General features: G+C 47.3%; 1 protein-coding gene across 1 annotated transcript in view; it reads right to left on the reverse strand.

Moving 5' to 3' along the window:
* Nucleotides 1-1,393: 1,393 nt before the first annotated feature.
* PPP2R3A (protein phosphatase 2 regulatory subunit B''alpha) overlaps nt 1,394-17,325 on the reverse strand; it is a 53,048-nt gene continuing 37,116 nt past the window's right edge. Inside the window, exons 7-14 of the mRNA XM_059479389.1 lie at nt 15,576-15,662; nt 13,221-13,377; nt 12,402-12,450; nt 11,835-11,924; nt 10,717-10,892; nt 10,147-10,265; nt 9,280-9,386; nt 1,394-5,152 (exon numbers count right to left, since the gene is read on the reverse strand). Of these exons, the coding sequence (XP_059335372.1) occupies nt 5,062-5,152; nt 9,280-9,386; nt 10,147-10,265; nt 10,717-10,892; nt 11,835-11,924; nt 12,402-12,450; nt 13,221-13,377; nt 15,576-15,662 (876 nt within the window). The 3' untranslated portion in view covers nt 1,394-5,061. The remainder of the gene's footprint in view (nt 5,153-9,279; nt 9,387-10,146; nt 10,266-10,716; nt 10,893-11,834; nt 11,925-12,401; nt 12,451-13,220; nt 13,378-15,575; nt 15,663-17,325) is intronic.

The following is a 17,325-nucleotide window of genomic DNA, read 5'->3' on the forward strand; positions in this document are numbered from 1 at the left end:
CCTCTGTGCTTCCCTGTGGAGGGGAAAGGCTCTTCCCAGGTATCACACATGTTTAAAAACATTCAGACACACGAGTCAATGTGGCCATTGGTGATAGGGCTTAGAGGGCAGGGTGGAGCTCTCAAAGGTTGGATTTGGTGATCATGGGGGTCTTTTCCAATCTAGCAATCCTACAATAAACCAGGGGCTGGGATTAAATCCCAGAGGAGGAGGGACAGAGACACAAAACATTACCCACTGGATGTGTTACCTTGTGGCTCTCCCAGCAGGAGCTGTTCTCCCTCCCTGCCTTGTCTGAGCACACTGCAGAGCCAGGGGCACTGGGGCACAGCAGCCTCTCCCTGCAGATGTTCTTCCCTTGCATGGGAGCTGAAGACATTCCCAGGGAACAGCTGCCCTTGGTGCCTTCAGCACAGCCTGGGACTGCCCCTGCCAGCCCCAGCATTTGGTGGTGTCAGAAGAACCTGTAGAGTTACAGAGAATAAACCTGAAAATCCTGTTTGCCAAGGCAGGTACTTCTGGCACAGCAGGGAGGTGCTCCCTCTGTGAAACTCCCAGAGCTCCAAGGAACAGATCCCACAGCTGTGGCACAGGGATGGTGCAGAGGTTCTGCTGTGACCCAGCACAGAAGCAACTTTTTACTGCATGCAAGAAGCACCCCCTCCCCAGACAATTCTTATTTAAATTCTATGCAAACCAGTTAGAAAAGGATTTTTGATTGCTAAATTGGAGAACTGAATGGATACAAACAAGCACCTTTGTAAGGATCATTCCAAGTGTGTGGCACAGCTGAAGAAATCCCCTCTGAAAGGTAGGTGATGCTTCCAGTACTACCAAGAATATCACAGGCAGATCTTTGGTCTTAACTATTTAAATTTGATATTGAAGTACTTTTGATACCCTAAAGAAACTCACCCAAAGGTGGCTGTTCTATAGACACATTTAGGCACCCCTTGGTGAAGCAATACAAGAGCAACACACTGCCCAAACTCTGCTTGAGCTTTTGCATATAGGTAAATTAGAAAAGGCATTATTAGTTTTCCCTTTCCTTATATTTCTTCTTCTATTTTTTTTCTTGTTCATTCCACTTGCAAGAGATCCAGGAGATATCTTTTTTTTTTTTTTTAGGACAGGTTGAAATGAGAGAATTGGATGTTTTGATAAGTCAGCACAGGGACAGTGCTCCACATTTAGGACACAGATGTGAGTGAGGTAAGTGGTTAGATTGCTTTATCCCAGTATTTTTGAGAAGAAAGCCTGGAATTTTGGCTTTGGAAAGCATTTGCTTGCAGGTACCTGGGTGGTGTGAACTCACCACAGCAGGGAAGGAGGGTTTGGCACAGCAGCTGGAGATGAAGTGAGCAGTTGCACTCTACCCCACCACCAAGACAGGTTTTCCTTTTTAAATTCAAAAGTCTTTTATTTGCCAAAAAAGAAGAAAATATAAAGTAAAAATACAAAGATCAAACCATGCCACCACAAAATGTATCCAAATCTACTTTTACAAAGTATGAGAACATTTATTATTATTAAATATTCAGTTTCTAACCCCCTCACCCAGTGATACAGTGAGAAGATGAGCACACAGGGGGAAGCTGTTTATGTTTTTCTTACAGTAGCTCGTGCTCGTCACTGAGGTTCAGTTTTGTTTGCATAGAGCTAAGATACTGCTCTAGAGACTCCAAATCCATACTGTTACAGTGACAGTTCAGTGAACTTAGCATTGGTCTTTCAGGACTATTTTGTTTTAGAAACTAAGCCCAGTACCTTGGTTAGAGTGTCTTGAGTCAGCTTCATTAAATCCTTGGTTCAGGAGAGCAGGAAGGCTTTGGAATCCCTCTTTTGCTGCCCATGTCTGTTCTGCAGCACTTGCCCCTCAGAGGCAGGAGGGGAGCTGGAGCAGTGCCCAGGGTTCACTGCCAAAAACTGGGATGCAGCAAGTACTACTGAGCAAAAATGCAACTGGTACCATTCCAGCAGTACTACTGAGCCATACTCCCATCAGTACTGCAGAGAGAAAATATTTATGGTACAATACAACACCAAACAGTTGTATTACTGTTTGTGATATAACAGTAAAAAACAAGGGATTTGTAAGAACACAGGGCTTCATTTTGCTAGACAAAAGCAGACTAGAGAGAACAAATAAGCACAATCATATTTTTATCATGCAAAGCTGAATTTTACTCACTTTTCTGACTACTTTTTCCATTAAAAGCCTTCAGTGTGAGCAGGATGTGCACTGAACAGTGCAGGATGAGTCCTTCCTAGGATGCAGCATCTGAAGTGGCACTGACATGGAGACAGAGCCAGAGCCAAGGGACTCCTGCAAATCTTTTGGGCAGGGACTCTGGGGCTGCTTCACTGCAGCTGAGCAGCTCTGCTGGCTGGACACAAGCACCCTTGACTATCTCAGAAAAAAGCAAAGAAGGACAGGAGTTCCCAAATTTACCTCACTTAAATCCTGCAGTGTTACAAACCTTCCATCCAGAGCAGCTGGGGACAGGGCTGTGTCACAGGTGGGGTGTAGAACACCTCCTCTGTTAATGCAGGTGTGCCTGTTGAATTGTGGTTATTTTCAAGTACTTTAGGGACAGAGAATGGATTTCCATTCCTGGAATATTACTGCAGATTTTGCACTGCCACCACAGTAGCAGTGGCTTCTGCAGCTTGTCTTTCTATTCACATAGAATGCAAAATATTTGCTGTAAATTGGGGTGTTTTTTTGGATTATCTTGTGTTGACCTCCCAGAAAGCATGGATTGGGTCTGGATTCACTGGATGTCTATCTGTAGGAGAGAGGGGCTGTGTTTGGGCTCAGCAGAGCAGCTCTCAGCTTCCTGTCTCCATTTACTGAACCAAACCTTGGGAAGGCAGCTGGTGAGTTTTACCAGACTCTGAGTTCTCACTTCTGCAAAGAAAGGCACCAGTTCAGGCTGGTGTGGTGTGAGGTGGGAGCCTGAATTCAGGGATGGGTTGAAATAAAGGCCCAGCAGTGGTGGGTGACTGAGGCTTTCCAGAACTGGCAAGAGAGCCATTGCAGTACTGCTGCTGCTGGAGCACCATGAGGGTTCCATTTCAGCCTAGAATGGGGTCAGGTTCTTCTTGTTCCTTCTGAGGAATCTTAGTCCTTGGAGACATGTAAAGGGACATCAAACTGAAAGGGCCCTCTGGAGCATGGCAGTAAGGAAAGGTTCTTCTCAGGAAAACATGGCTGGAGCTGGTTCCAAGCAGCAGCTGTGGGACCTCCATCCTGAGTCCATTCCTGCAGTCAGTTCCTTAGGGGTTCTGCATCTGGGCATTTGTGGAATCACCCCTGGGAAGGTTTTCCCTTCAAGGTTATGGCAGTGATGGAGATGGGATCCAGGCACGCTGTGTGCTTGCTGCATTCCAGGGGCTTGTCCTGGTTTGGGCAGGGTGCTCTCTCCTGCATCTGTAACTATGGGATGCAGGTCACCTGTTCAGGCAGGGCCTTTGCTAACAATGTGGGCATCCAGAAGTTTCCCAAATACCAATCCAGGATCCTGGGAGGTGTGTATGCATCTGCTCAGTTCAGCTGAAACCTTTCTCTCTTTGATAGTGGGAGAGTTCTGTCCCCGGGGAGGCAGCAGCAGCTCCCCCTGGGCAGGGGCAGCCAGGCCTGGGCTCCAGAGGCTCTTGGAAAAGCCCAGAGTGCGCTGGAGTGAGTGATCAGCCCGTTCCTCACATGGATGCTGACCCCTGCAGGTACCGCAGGGATGCACGAGTGGGGACACAGAGCCCTGCAGTGCCCGGGCTGCTCTGCCCCAGGAGGGCAGCAGGAGCCTGCTGGGAACAGGGGCAGGCAGCTCCCAGGAATGCTGGCAGGAGGCACAGGAGATACAGGGCACACCCAGCAACCCAGCATTGGAGACTGGGCACAGCTGGGAGGGCTCAGACCTGTCCCAGCTGAGAAGGTAAAGCCCAGAACTGCTTGTACATATATGAGGACTAAAATGAAGAATTTGTTCTAATCACCTCTGTTCTGAACCACAGTTCCTGCTGGCCAGGAGGGACAGCTGCAGCAGCAGAGATACCACTTGTGATTCTAAGGGGAAAGTTGGTTTAATTTTGCATTTAAAGCAAGAATTCATTAGTTACAGCATTTCCTCCCTGAGCCTGGGAGAAAAATTAATTTTGGCAATAATACAGACTAATTCCTTTACTAGTTAAAAGAAGGGGTTGTTTTCTTTCTTCATTATCTCAGCTAAGTCTCTTGGCTACATGTTGAAGAAGGCTACAGGAGAGGAGAGCACAGGAATGGACGGAACTGGTGCACACCAGGCACAGCAGCTGAACAGCAGAGAGCTGTATTTGCTGTAAATACGCTGCAGAACACTTCCACAAGTAGAAATCCACACAGACAAAGCTCTGGCCAGAGGCAGATCAGCACAGGAGGGGACACAGGGCTAGAACAGGTAACTCTGTCTCAAATTCCAGGAGAAGATGATGTGGTGCAGTGCTGAAACTGCTCACAGATCCACAGCAGTGAAACAGCCCAGGGGAAGAGCTGGGGACAAAGCACAAAGGGGCTTCACTCTCCCCATGTACAGGCACATTCCCTTTGCTTCCAGGACAGGAAGGAAAAAAAGAACTTCACAGTCACCTGTGTTTTCAAAGATTTCTAGACACACATTTAAGTTAATCTGGCAGCTCTTTTGTCACTCCTGTATAAAGCCAAGGGGACAGAGTGGCACAAGACAGAACTGTGAAACAACCACTGCAGATGTTGCATGCAGCTGTTACAGGCAGTCATTAGATGCTGGCATTTATTGCACATCTGGGGACAAAACAGAATTTATATAGAAATGAAACAAGGTGCAATCACCATTTTCAGGAGTGTGCACAATAACACATTGTAAAAAGCCTTTTCATAGAAATTACCTTATGCAATTACACAGGAAGACAAAAAGGGGTCTCAAGTTTCAGTGTACAAAATAAAGCACATTGTTCCAATGACAGATTTAAGGAAAACCCCCAAGTGCCTTGGGACTGAATGCTATCCAGTTTGAAAGACATGGGCTGTCTTCCACTTCTCTAAGCTCAGAGATCTGAGATAATTAGCTTGTCTGACTTTTCTCCAGTTTCAGGGGGTGGTAAGACTTCATCTGTGTCATAGTCATCTTCACATGATCTGCAAAGACAAAAGGTGTGTCTTTAAAAGCTGTATTTCGGTTTTCAGGGCTGTTATTTCAGTGGCTACTAAGTCAGCTGGCTAAAAGGCAGGGGCATGTGAGAGGTGAACCTTGAGGAGATTCCTGAGGCATGGGGAACAGGGTGGGAGTCACCAGTGCTGACAGCAGCCATGGATCTGTGCTCCCATCCAGCCTCATCTCACTGGTGCTCAGCACTAGAAAATCTGAATCCAGCTTCAGTAAGAACTATCAGGAACTCCCAGAGCCCCAATATTCAGTGTAGAAATAAATTCATCCAGCCACAGCTCCAGAGGAGCCTTGGCTCAGAAACACCTGGTTCAAAGCATCTTCTGCCTGAGGTGGGTTTTGACAGACACAGAACAATTGTGGCCACACTTTGATGTTCCTCTCTCCCTCAGCTGACAGTTTGATATCCAGGATTGAGCATTTATGGTCCAAGGAGGTTTGGTGGGAATTCCCAGCTCCAGCTGCACTATCCAGGCTGGCTGGATCCCGTGCCCTGCAGCACAGGCTCTGGCTCTGGGGCTCTCAGCCCATTCCTAATCCAAAGAAATGATGTTTTTAGGATGTTTCCCTTCAGTCACAGCATACTATAGGTTAGTTTTGCAGGGCTCCCAAGAAATGAAAGTTCTTCCTGTTGTTCTAAAGCAAAGTTGCTCACAAAGGAAGTGCTGGAGCAGGTGCTCCAATGGCCAGGACAGGAATGGCTCTCACTTTCAGTGGTAAACTGGGCTGCAAAAAGGTGAACTCCTTTGATAGCCCAGCATGGCTGTGCCAGGAAGGAACTGTCCACCCCTTCCTGTGGTGTTTTTCCCTTGGCTGACCCATGTGCAGGCACAGCAAACCCTGGGGAGGCTGTCAGGGTCTGTCCTGCTGTAGGCAGGATGCTCCCTGTGTGCAGGGAGACCAGGCCAGACCCTCCTGGAGAACACTGTCCTCTCTTCCATAAGGAAAGCACCTGCTCACTAATTCTGCCACCTTCTGGATTCCTGCACAAGTGGGAGAAGGGAAACAATGGTCTGGTGTGGATCCTGCACCAAACCTTCTGACCATGTGTGCAAGGTTGCCAAACTATGTGCAATTTGCACCCTTCATGCCTCAGTGGTGCCTGTGGGGGCTGTGTTGCCCTGCTTCTCCCATCAGGAATGGATTGGGAATGTTTGCAGGTGCCTCAGCTTCTCTAATCTCTCCTTGCTTTAAAGGCTGCAGCTGAGGAAAACTTTGTATTTCCATTTGAATGCTGTTGTCAGGATGTTCCTTTTGTATCTCCTTTTCCTCCAATTCTACCACCTTCTGTTAGCCTTGTCCTTTTCTCTCCTACAAATGGAACATGACTTCTTCCCTGCACTGCACAGGCACCAGGGGAATGTGCAGCTGGAGCTCCACTATAATATTTTTCTTCAGGTGTCTTTTGCTTCTGCACTAACCCTCTCATGTCTGCTTCCAAAGGGACTTCCCACTGTCCTTTATTCCTACACTTTTCCACTGCACTGGTTTGCTCCTTAAGGCTCAACAGTGCCTGCCTTTCCCATCCTGGAATAAATGCTTTCCACCTTTATTTTGAACAAGATTAGCACTAAAGGCAGTCAATCCTTGCTCTCCTCCCAGGCCAGTTTCAGAACTTCAGTTCCATAAACACAAATATGGCCTTGTGTAGGTTCAATACCCATTCCTTAAGACTCAACTGTGGCAACTCTAGGTTGTTCAGAGGAGGGAAATTACTCCAGGGAATGTTTTGCCCTTCCTTCTGGCAAATACACATTTTGGCTCTGGGTGGTTCCACAATGCCCTTGTTGCCCCTTTCCCTTCCTCACACTGCTGGGCTCTGGGAGTGGAGCAGCTGAGCCACCAGACACTGGAGAACACGTGTCTAAGCTGCCTAAACCAACATCCTCTGATCCTCTGCCTCTGTCCCTCCTCTCCACTCTGAGCAGGATGCTCTGCATTGTGCTCTGCCTCCCTGTAGCTCAGGGGACATTTTCCCACCACAGCTGATAAAAGATGCTCTCCCTCCTTCTTTTCCTTCCCTTGTAGAAAGGTCTCTTTCCCTGAAGGCAATGATGGTTTCCATGTCCATCAGCTGCCTGAGGCTGGCTTCTGGGACAAGAACCAAGCAGTGCTACCCTGCCCTGCAGGGAGGGCTTGGCTTGCTGCAAACCAAGGTTTGTGTCTGCATCAAAGGCTTGTGCTGGCCAGAGCCAGCTGTTGGTGCTGCCTCCAGAGAGCAGTGGGAGCATCCATTGCCCAGGGACAGCCTCTGTATGTGGAATCCCACACAGGTCAGAGAGCAGAGCCTGGCTCAGAAGAGCTCAGACCAGCTGAGGCTTCCAGTGAAACATGATGCTTTATTGCTGTCTTGAGCATGACAAGACCTTCCTCTTATTTTTGGTGACAGCAGCTCTCAATGGAGTCCAGTATCCTGGAAGTATCTGTGGATGCTGGGAGTATGCACTGCCTTGATGAGATTGCCACTCTGGTAGCAGGGCTCTCTCCTGGGCATGCCTCAGCCAGCTTTAGACTGACTGTTCCCTTCCAGAGGAGCAGGGACAGGGCTAATCACAGACGTGGGACACACATTAATGCATCTGTGATTGCTGAATGATGGTTGTTTTCAAATGTATTCATAAGACAAAGACCATAATTCATGTTCTGCTAGCTAGCTTAGCCAGAAATCTTCCAGTCTCTCCCAGAGCTCACCAGGAATTGTCTTGGTTCTCTCCCCACTCCCTGTTTCTGTCATCCTCAAAACACAGCAGAAATAATGTATGTGCAAAAACTCAATGGCTCTTTCTGGCAAATTTGTCTGGGCATCCAGCTCTTTGTTTTTCTTTTTCCTTTCTTTTTTCCTTCGTGGTCTGTTGCTATGCTCCACAAATGAGATCTAATCCTGCTGCCATGACTACAGAGCTTTTCAGGGGCTCTTAAAAGCTGGCAGCTAGGTTGCTGACATGCTCTTTGCAGGAAGACACAGAGCTGCTTCAGACCAATGTCAAAAATCTGACATCACCTGTCACTCTTCCCCTGGTTTTAGTGACTTTGGGAATTCATGGTCCTGCATGAAGCTTTAACAGCAGCCTCCTGTTTCTTTTCTGTGCTGAGGACACAGGTGCTGCAAAGCAGCTGCAGGGAATGCAGCAATTTCATCTTCCATCCTGCCCTACCTCATCTTCCATTGTGAAGGCCCACAGAAAGGCCAGGCAGCTCAGAGGGGCTGAGGAACAGCCTGTTGCTGTTTGGATGCACAGGCAAAGAGGGGAACAGCTCAATAGCTTTGCAAATCTCTGTGCCTAATTAGTAGGTGCTACTGTTATACCAAGCAATTTCCAGTGTGGGAAGTTCTGAAAATGAGGCAATCTTCTCAATACTCTACTGGCTCTATAAATGCTGCTTAAGACTGGATGCAATCCTGAATCATGCAGGATTTATACAGGGGAAGCATTCTTTGTCTGGTTGAAAAATGAAGATGTTAACACAGACACAAATCTAAAGAAAGATTAGACTGAGTCTCCATTTATCTGCAGGGAACCCTTGCCCACAGAGAAGTTCTGGAACAAATGCTCTCCCTAAATTCACTGGCTAAAGATAGCTGGTGTGTCTGTCCAGAATCTTACAGAAGGCTGAAAACTGAGTGTAGATATTGAAGAAACCAAATGCTTGAAATAAAAAAAGTCTCAACAAACTTAGTAAATGAATGAAAATATTGAAGAATAACTTACAAAGAGCACAGACTAATAGACAAAGTAGGACTAAAGAAAGTCTCTGCTAAGTATAATAAATGTAACAGAGCTCCAGCTTCTAATCTGTGACAGTGTGACATGGTCAATACATGGCCAAGACTAGCAAAAATCATTTGATCTCTATTTTTGAAAGGTGACCAAAAGAAATAGGCTTTGCCTTTTTCCCCCCTTCACGGCTGTGTGCAGCTGATCCAAGTGGCTGCCCCCCAACACCACTGCCCTGCTGCTGCAGGAGCAGCTGTCCTGGGCCCCATGAGCTCCAGAGTCCAGTCCCAATGTTCATCCCCGTGCTCCACTCCCCATGCCCCCAGCAGAGCCCAGCTGGAGGCAGCCCTGTGTGCCCAGGGCAGTGCCAGGCCCGTGCTCACCCCTCCTGGAGCTGCTCATTCCCAGACTCCTCGGCCACCAGGATCTCGTACTCCTCAGCCGCGTACCTGTCCCAGTCTGAGGGCTCGGGGCTGTCGCTGTCCATGTCCTAAAGAGAGCACACAGTCAGCATCTGGGCTAGGAAGGAGTGGATGGACGCAGCCAGGCAAAAATTGCCTTAACTGACAAAGTCACAACCATCTCGGAGTGTTTTAACATCTGCACATAAAGGACTATGAAAAAATACCTCTCTGGGTCTGTAAAGCTCAGCATGTGACCTGAGGTGCCAACAAACTGCATCTGCTCCACTTCAGAAATGCAGCCACCACATGCTTGCTGTGCTCTAGCTCAGTTTGTGCTCTCCATACAGGATGGAAGAACTCGGTGGTTCCAAATCTGTCCATCAAAGGTTCATTGTAACTGAGCTTTTGAGGGACTCTTGGCTAAGTTAGGGCAAGTTTTAGAGAAGATTACAGGATCACCTCTATAAATACCTGGTCCTCTGCCATTTACTACAGGATGGGGATAGCAAGTTATCTCCTGGTCCCACTTGATTGCTTTTATGACGATCCAGATTAAGCAAACAAACAAACAAAGTGGTTCTGTTTTGGATGTATTAAGCCTTGAATCATGGAACAACAAAGTTTCTATTGCAGATTATGTGGCAACAACTGTGAGGAAACCAAAGCTGGTTTTGGCCTCCCCTCCACTTTTCTGTGCTTTGAGCAGATAAGAGGCTTCTAGGAGACAATCGATGAGCTGTACTTGTGAAAAAATGTTCTTTTATTCAGTTGGATTTTCCCTACATCCAGGAGCACTCCAAAGATGAGTGTGAAATTTCCTTATTTAGAAATAAAGGTGATTTATACCTTTTGCACTGCAAAGGGATCCCTCTGTTCATTGTCCAGATATTTCTCTAAATTGAAGAAGGTGTTGAAGAACACATGAGCCATTCTGCACCTCTTCAGGTCTCGCAAGGTTACTCTTCCTACAGAAAAACCCCACATGGTTGTTACTGAGTTCTTACAAAGGTTTTAATTGTGACACCAGTAGGCTTCAAAAGCACAAAATTCCTTCCCAAGTCAGTCAAGGATTTTAACATTAATGAACACACCCATGTATTCAATAAGTTTAAATCTTACATACATATGGAGGCCTTTGACATCCATGTGAAATATGAAGGCATGTGAATGGGGATGGTTCAATTTTACAGTGCAGGCTGTCAGCACATCCCACAGCTGGAGCACACAAGAATTGTTGCTTCAGTCCCAGGCAGTTAATTCACAAGCTCTCTTGTTTTAGTGTTTCAGCCCTCCTGATGCACAACATCATGGCCCAATGTGCAGTAACTTCTGCCTGTAGATGGGTTTCACATTGGCTTTACCTTCTCAACCCCCCACAAATGAAAGGAGTGAAAGCTCTGCCTAAACAGGACTCACCTTCCCTCTCTGGCTTGACCAGGTCCAGCATCTGGCACAGCAGGTCCTGGAAGGGCAGAGGCTCTATGCCCATCACCTCCATGCGCTCACACTGCTCCTCATAGAAGAACTCCAGCTCGTACATGGACAGCACCCCGTCCCCATCCAGGTCCATGCAGCGGAACCAGTACTCGATGCTGGGGACACAGCAGGGACACTGCTCACTGCCCTGGGACACCCACACAGCACAGACTACTGCACATTCTCCCTACCCACCCCCAAGGCTCTGCTGCCACAGCCTGCCATAAACCCAGGGATGACAAGACCTGTTGGGAAAGGTCAGGGCCCAGGCCAGCACTCCAAGCACCTCCTGTTAGTCTCCCTGTGAGCAGCACAGCCACACTCATTACCTGCCTCACCTGTACCCAGTGTTCACTGTGCTGCAGCCCAAGGGGGGCTCAGGGAGTCCCTGTCTGACCCACCAGCAAGAGCTGGCAAATAGAGCCAGCTCTGAGCCCAGGACACTGCAGGGACCCTGCTGAGGGACAAGGCAGCTGTGGCATGCACTCATTTGCTCCTTTATACACAAGGCAGAGCTCTCAGACAGCTGCACTCTGTATCCCTCCTCCCCTCTGGAGGGTTCAAGCCTGCAGTTCTGGATTCTTCTTCTCTTGTTATGTGTAAGATCCCTTATGCTAACACTCACATGCACATCTGGATCACCCCTGCACAACAGTCTCCTCCTGGCTGTACAAACCAGGCCACAGGCAGCTTTTACAAAGTGCCACAGTGAAGTTTCCCCACAAACCCTACTTACACACCCACTCCACCTGTGAAGGGATGTGCCCAACTGCTGCCAGCACCTCAGGAGTGTGTGCTCAGAGCCAGTGCCTCATGGCATGAGGTGATCAAAGGCACTGATAACTACCAATACATTAAAAATTATGAGAAAACTCTGCTTTTACACAAGTTTTCCTCAAGAAAGGCAAATGATTTGACCAACCATCACTGGTAAGATCTTTTCTTCCTAACAACTTCCAGACCCCAAGCTGCTCTCTCTTTTAGAAAGTGGTAGGTCACAGAAGTTTCCTTATTTGCTCATCTCAATGATTTTACTAAGACACAGAAATCAGTCTCACCTTGTAGCACTCCTCTTGTCTTCCTCTGAAATCAGGAGCCACACAAAATCTGCATAACTCATGCGCCCTTCCTTTTGAACTTCAGTGCCTCTAGAAGACATAGCAGAAAAAGAATAATTAAAAATCACCATGCCCCTAAACACTCAAGATATCATCAAAGATATTTTTCAAATCACTAGTGAGAGAAAATGGGGCACTGTCACCTATTTAGCCTGTACTCCCTGCACCCTGCAGCACCAGGTACAGCATTTGCTGCCTTTTATCACAGCAGAGCTGGAGCTCATCTGCCACATCCCCTCCCACACCACATCCCTTTTCACAGACTTCAAAGCAGTGCTCTCCAGCTATCCCTGTGCCATGTCTTCCAGCTATGCCCAGTCATCCCATCCGATGGGATTTTTATTTTGTTTTCTTAAGTTACCCAGAAGTCTCTCACTCCATGTTCAGGTAGCTCCAGCTGGAGCGGGAGTGAAACCTGGAATGGTTTCTGTTGGAAACCATTCTGTATTTCTCAGACTGACAGAAACTGCCTTCCCTTCTTCCCCCAAGCAGTGTGCTACTCCTTACCTCACCACAGCACCACTGAATATCCTCTCAATGATCCTGTTTGACAAAGCTGGAAACAAGGAAAACATGAAGGAAATGAAGCTACAGCTCACAGCAATAACTACAATCAGTTGTTCATGCTGAATCCACACAAAGCCTCTTCCCATTGTTAAAAGGGGCTCCACCTTCACCCACCCAGCCCTGTGATCAACACTCCTGAGTCCTGTGACTGCCACACTCCCCCAGAATCCCCAAGGCCTCCCCATAAATGCCTGCACTTGGAACTCATGGGTCTTTTAGCCCTTTGTGGATTTGTATTCCATTAATTTATCTATGGCCCTTGAACCTCCAAAAACAAATATAACTTTGGGAAAGGAAGTTCTGTGCTGAACTGCAGAGATACTCTGCAGAGTCCATCTGCAACTGAGATCCCCCAAGCTTCACTGGACTCTGGATTCCTCTCATGCTTAAGTGGATTGCACTTCAATGATCTCTGAGGTTCACACGGGCTCATCCTTCTTGTCCCTACTTCCAAGTTCCTGCAAAGCTCTCAGTAAATAATAAACAAGTTTCAGGACATTATTTTAGCCTGTCCTCCTGGCAGTGACCCACACAGGAACAGAAGCTCCATCTGTAGCTACTCATGCAGAAAATTGTGTCCCCTGCAGTTCTCTGTGTCTAAGCTTGTACAACTCCTCTAAAGCAACATTTATTTAAAGAGATGGCCACATTAAAACTTTTTCTGAGGCACCAAATTGATCAAATTAAAGGCAGGCTTTAGTCTTCAGTAGGAACATTGTGTTTTCAGCAATGCCCTCATCACATCTGCAGGCAGCATACCTTGATCACTGTACCTAGCCAGGTCCTTCTGGCTGATGTAAAGGTCATGGTCAGTATCCAGCTCCCAGAATTTGCAGTATATGACATAAAAGTGCTCGTAGGAGAAGTAATCTGTGATCTGATTTATGTCATCCTCTTCTTCCAAGAGAGCAAGAGTCTGAAAGGGTACAAACAAACACAGTGGGAAGTTAAAGCTGGGTGAAGAGGCAGCTCAGCAGCTGAAGTGCTGCAGTTTCTCAGGAAGCTGGGTGAGCACAGCCCTGAGAGCTAACCCCAAGTGCAGCCTTTCCCCAAGAGATGTGGTTGCTGTATTCCTTAGCAGGCCCTTACAGAGCACCTGGCTGGCCATCCTGCTTAACACAACATCTCTGCCACTCCTGTCAACAACTTTTGCTCTTTTTCAGCCTAGTGAAGAGAAACAGGAACACAAACTGCTGTGTCAGCTGGGATCCATGGTCTGGGAGACAATCCTAACCTGCACCAGAGACTCTTAGAGCCACTTCCAGCAGCAAGTCCACAGTCTTCCACAGGACCTGAGGTATTCTTTACTCATCAGACATGCCTGTCTGCCTCCTGAAGGGCAAAATCAAGTCTTGTTCCAGACTCACACCTGCACTGGGACAGGAGGGATGGACCCCAAACTAATCCCACTGACTTCCCTGTGCTGTTGCAGGAATCATTCTGGTTTAACTGGGAGGCTCAGACAGATTTCCAACATAACATCTGTTGACATGTCTTACTAGAAAACATTTAGTGCTAACATCCATGCTTCATTCCCACTTTACACCTCCCTGTTCTTCCCAGAAACAAGAGGGCATTTGCACATTTCCCAGTGCCACCTCCCTACTTTTCTTCTTGGTGCTGAGGCCAGGAGACACCAGAAGCCTTCTTGTCTAATAAATCATGGCTCCAGTGAGCTCCTGCCCTCCAGCCTCTCCCAAGGGAACAGGCAAAACAGCCTGAGCTATCCCAGGGTGTGCTGGGGTGTCCCCAAGCAGGCAGGCCCAGTGGCCCTGCTACCCACAACCAGAAAAACAGATGCTGTGTTATGTGTTGGCACTGGTATTTCAACACCAACTTCCAGGCACCTCCACATCCAAGGAATCCAACTGGATCCAAACAAAACTCTCACATGCTGCTATCCACCAGGTTCAGTGTTCTGGCAGGGATAACAGGATGGCATTGCCAGACCTGCACTACTCTGACTGCTGACACCCAAGTCTGAACACCTTTGATCCATCACTCACTGGCCTCTCCAGACTGTGTCTGTCTGTCTCTCTCTCTTTGCAGATGACAATCACTGGGGAACTTTTGCCATAACCATTTTTTCTTCTGTAGATCACACCCAAAGATGCCATTTATACCTGCAGCAAGGAGTTGAACTTCCCTGCTGCAGGAGATGAAAGGCAGAGTAGATATGAAAGGAGAAAAATTGAGAGAATGTTTAAAGGGAGAAAAGGAGTGAATAAAGATGCAGGATAATCTGGGAAGATTATTTTTAACAGAGGTTGGGAAGGAACAGGGATCCTAGGGCCTGGACTGGCATGAGCCAATTCAAGAGAGTTCATTTTTCCATTAGCTGGTGGGGTCAACTAGGGGAGATGATGTCTGAAAGAAGAAAGAATGTGAATTCATACTTGAGGAGTTTGAGGAAGACAGCACACTACACCTGGAAGGGCAAACAGGACACAGGAGGGAAATCTCACTGGTTTAGCCAGTCCTTCACCTTCAGCTCAAGACTTTCTGGCTCTTCAGGCTGGGCTGGACATGAGAAGCCTGAGACAGTCTTAACCTGGTGCTCTTTGGGCAAAATACACAGAGGACAGAGAACCAAATCCTGACATAAGGACACACTGCAGGCACTGGAACAAGAACTAAGCTCCATTCATTATCCTGTGGAGATCAGCTCCTGAGGTGCCTCATCCTGCAATTGCAGAGATATTCCTGAGCAGCTGTCAGTGGGCTGAGGGCTGCCTAGGAGGCAGGAAATTGGCTCTCCTACCCTTGGCACTCCTGCAGCTCTTCTTGGCTGCTTGTGAGTCACTTCACATGGATGCAATGCCATGTCCTGCTTCCCCTCCTGCTGCCTGGACCAGGAGCCAGGCTGCTGCTCCATGTGGCCTCAGAGCAGGAAAACAGTCACACCCTGACCCTCTCTCAGCACCCTGGGGCCACTCCTGTCCCTGCTCGTCTCACCTCAACTCGGGCACAGCTCCTCCAGTATCCCCAGCAGACTCCTGGCCCTGAGCACCTGGCTCATCCCACTGCAGCCCAGGAGCAGCTCCCTCAGCACCCAGGCACAGAACAGGGGATGCTGCTGCAGCCTGGCTCCTGCTCTCACACACACCCACGTACCTGCAGGAAGTTGCTTTTCCTCAGCTCTGTCAGAGTGATCTTCCCCGACCAGGAGCGATTGACTGTGTAGAATATCCTCTGGATAACCTGCAACGAATGAACACTGCTCTTGAAATCAGCTCCTGAAACACAGCACTCTGGGAATTTAAATGCTTGGTTTATTCACTCATCTTAAGGAGACCTCTGTTTGAAAACTGTTGTGGGATCTTTTCTGTAGATACTACTATCCTTAAGTGACTACACAGTCTGAAAGTAACACTTGCTTCTTAAACAGTATTATCCCTTTTATCCCTTTCCAGTGTGGAAATATTTCCACTGCTCTAAATTCACCTCTTTGGGCATGCAGATGTATTATTAATGTCAGGAGAACAAAAAAAAAAAAAAAAAAAAAAAAAAAAGAGACTTCTGATTCTTCTGGTTCCTGCAGAGGAAACAAGACATGTAAATGAAAGAGAAGGTGAATGTTTGACCCATTGTAACTATAACAATATAATAATGCCTTATGTTCCAGTGCCTCTGCTGAAAGTAAGTACAAAAGGTTCTGTTTGCAATTATTTTGGGCAGGTGTTAAACTTGTTTGGCTCCTTTCCAGATCTGTCTCTGGTGAAAGTGAGCAAAAATCATGGGGAAGAGGCACAGAACTCTCAGAAGCCAAAAGCAAACAGCTCCCAGTGTGAGACTGAGCTCACTCCCAAGCTCCTCAAAAAAGCAAACAGCCCTTCCCAGTCTGCTCCGTGTCAGCTGTCAAGTAACATCACAGGGTGGGGAAACACAAAGGTTTATTCTTGTATGTGCTTGGTCACACATAACAGGGCAAACAACAACAAATAAATATTACTGGCATGAGAAAGGAGAATAGAATTAATTGGCCTATCAGCACTGAAATCTTGTTGACCAAACCTACTACAAACCTTTGAAGTGTCTAACATCTAAGCACATCACCCCAGAGTTTTGGTAACCTTCAGCGCACACTATTCCAACACAAAAATTAACTTTACACAACAATGTGGACATTAGAGGGATCAATGCAGCTAGCAGATTAAATGGGATGGATTTCTCTTTTAGCCAGAACTAATTTCAAGTGGGCAACCACTACTGAAGGGCCATCTTTGGACTCAGTCAAGTGCTAGTTCTTAGTCCAGAACAGATGCAGAACCAAGTATGAGACTGCTCCCAGCAGTCTGCTTTGGGGTGCACAGTGAGAGAGCAACTGATGATGGCACACACAACTCTGAGAGCACCAAGAATGATGTGAGGATTCAAATGTACCCTGAAGAGACAGAATTGATCAATTCAACTTAGCTGAACACAACACCTTTGGTAACACTGCAGGCTCTTCATTCCTCCAGGCTCAGAGGTGGATATCCTTTTAAAGTTGGGTGTCATTTTAACTAAAAACAGACCAAAAAACAGATCTATCCTAACTGTGGCAATCACTGAGCAATGTTCTGTGGCCTGTGTAGCACAATATGTCAGATTAGGTAATCACAGTGATCCTTTCTGGTCTTAAGCAAAATGTTTGTTTCTTCTTTCATGCCTCTGGTAGCCACTGCCATTCCAGTCTCCATTTCTCAACTTTGTTTGGCTTTTGCTTCCAGCTTCACAAGAGCTCAGAGACTGGAGTGGTGTCACCTCTCACATCACCCATTATCACACCTGACAAATTTGTAGCAACTCTTAAAAATACAGGGTGTTCACACCATTCCAAGGACTCCAAAATAGCAATCCTAAGAATCAGAAACAGGACCCC

Source organism: Ammospiza nelsoni, chromosome 10 (genome assembly GCF_027579445.1).
Source record: "Ammospiza nelsoni isolate bAmmNel1 chromosome 10, bAmmNel1.pri, whole genome shotgun sequence".
Lineage (NCBI taxonomy): Eukaryota > Metazoa > Chordata > Aves > Passeriformes > Passerellidae > Ammospiza > Ammospiza nelsoni.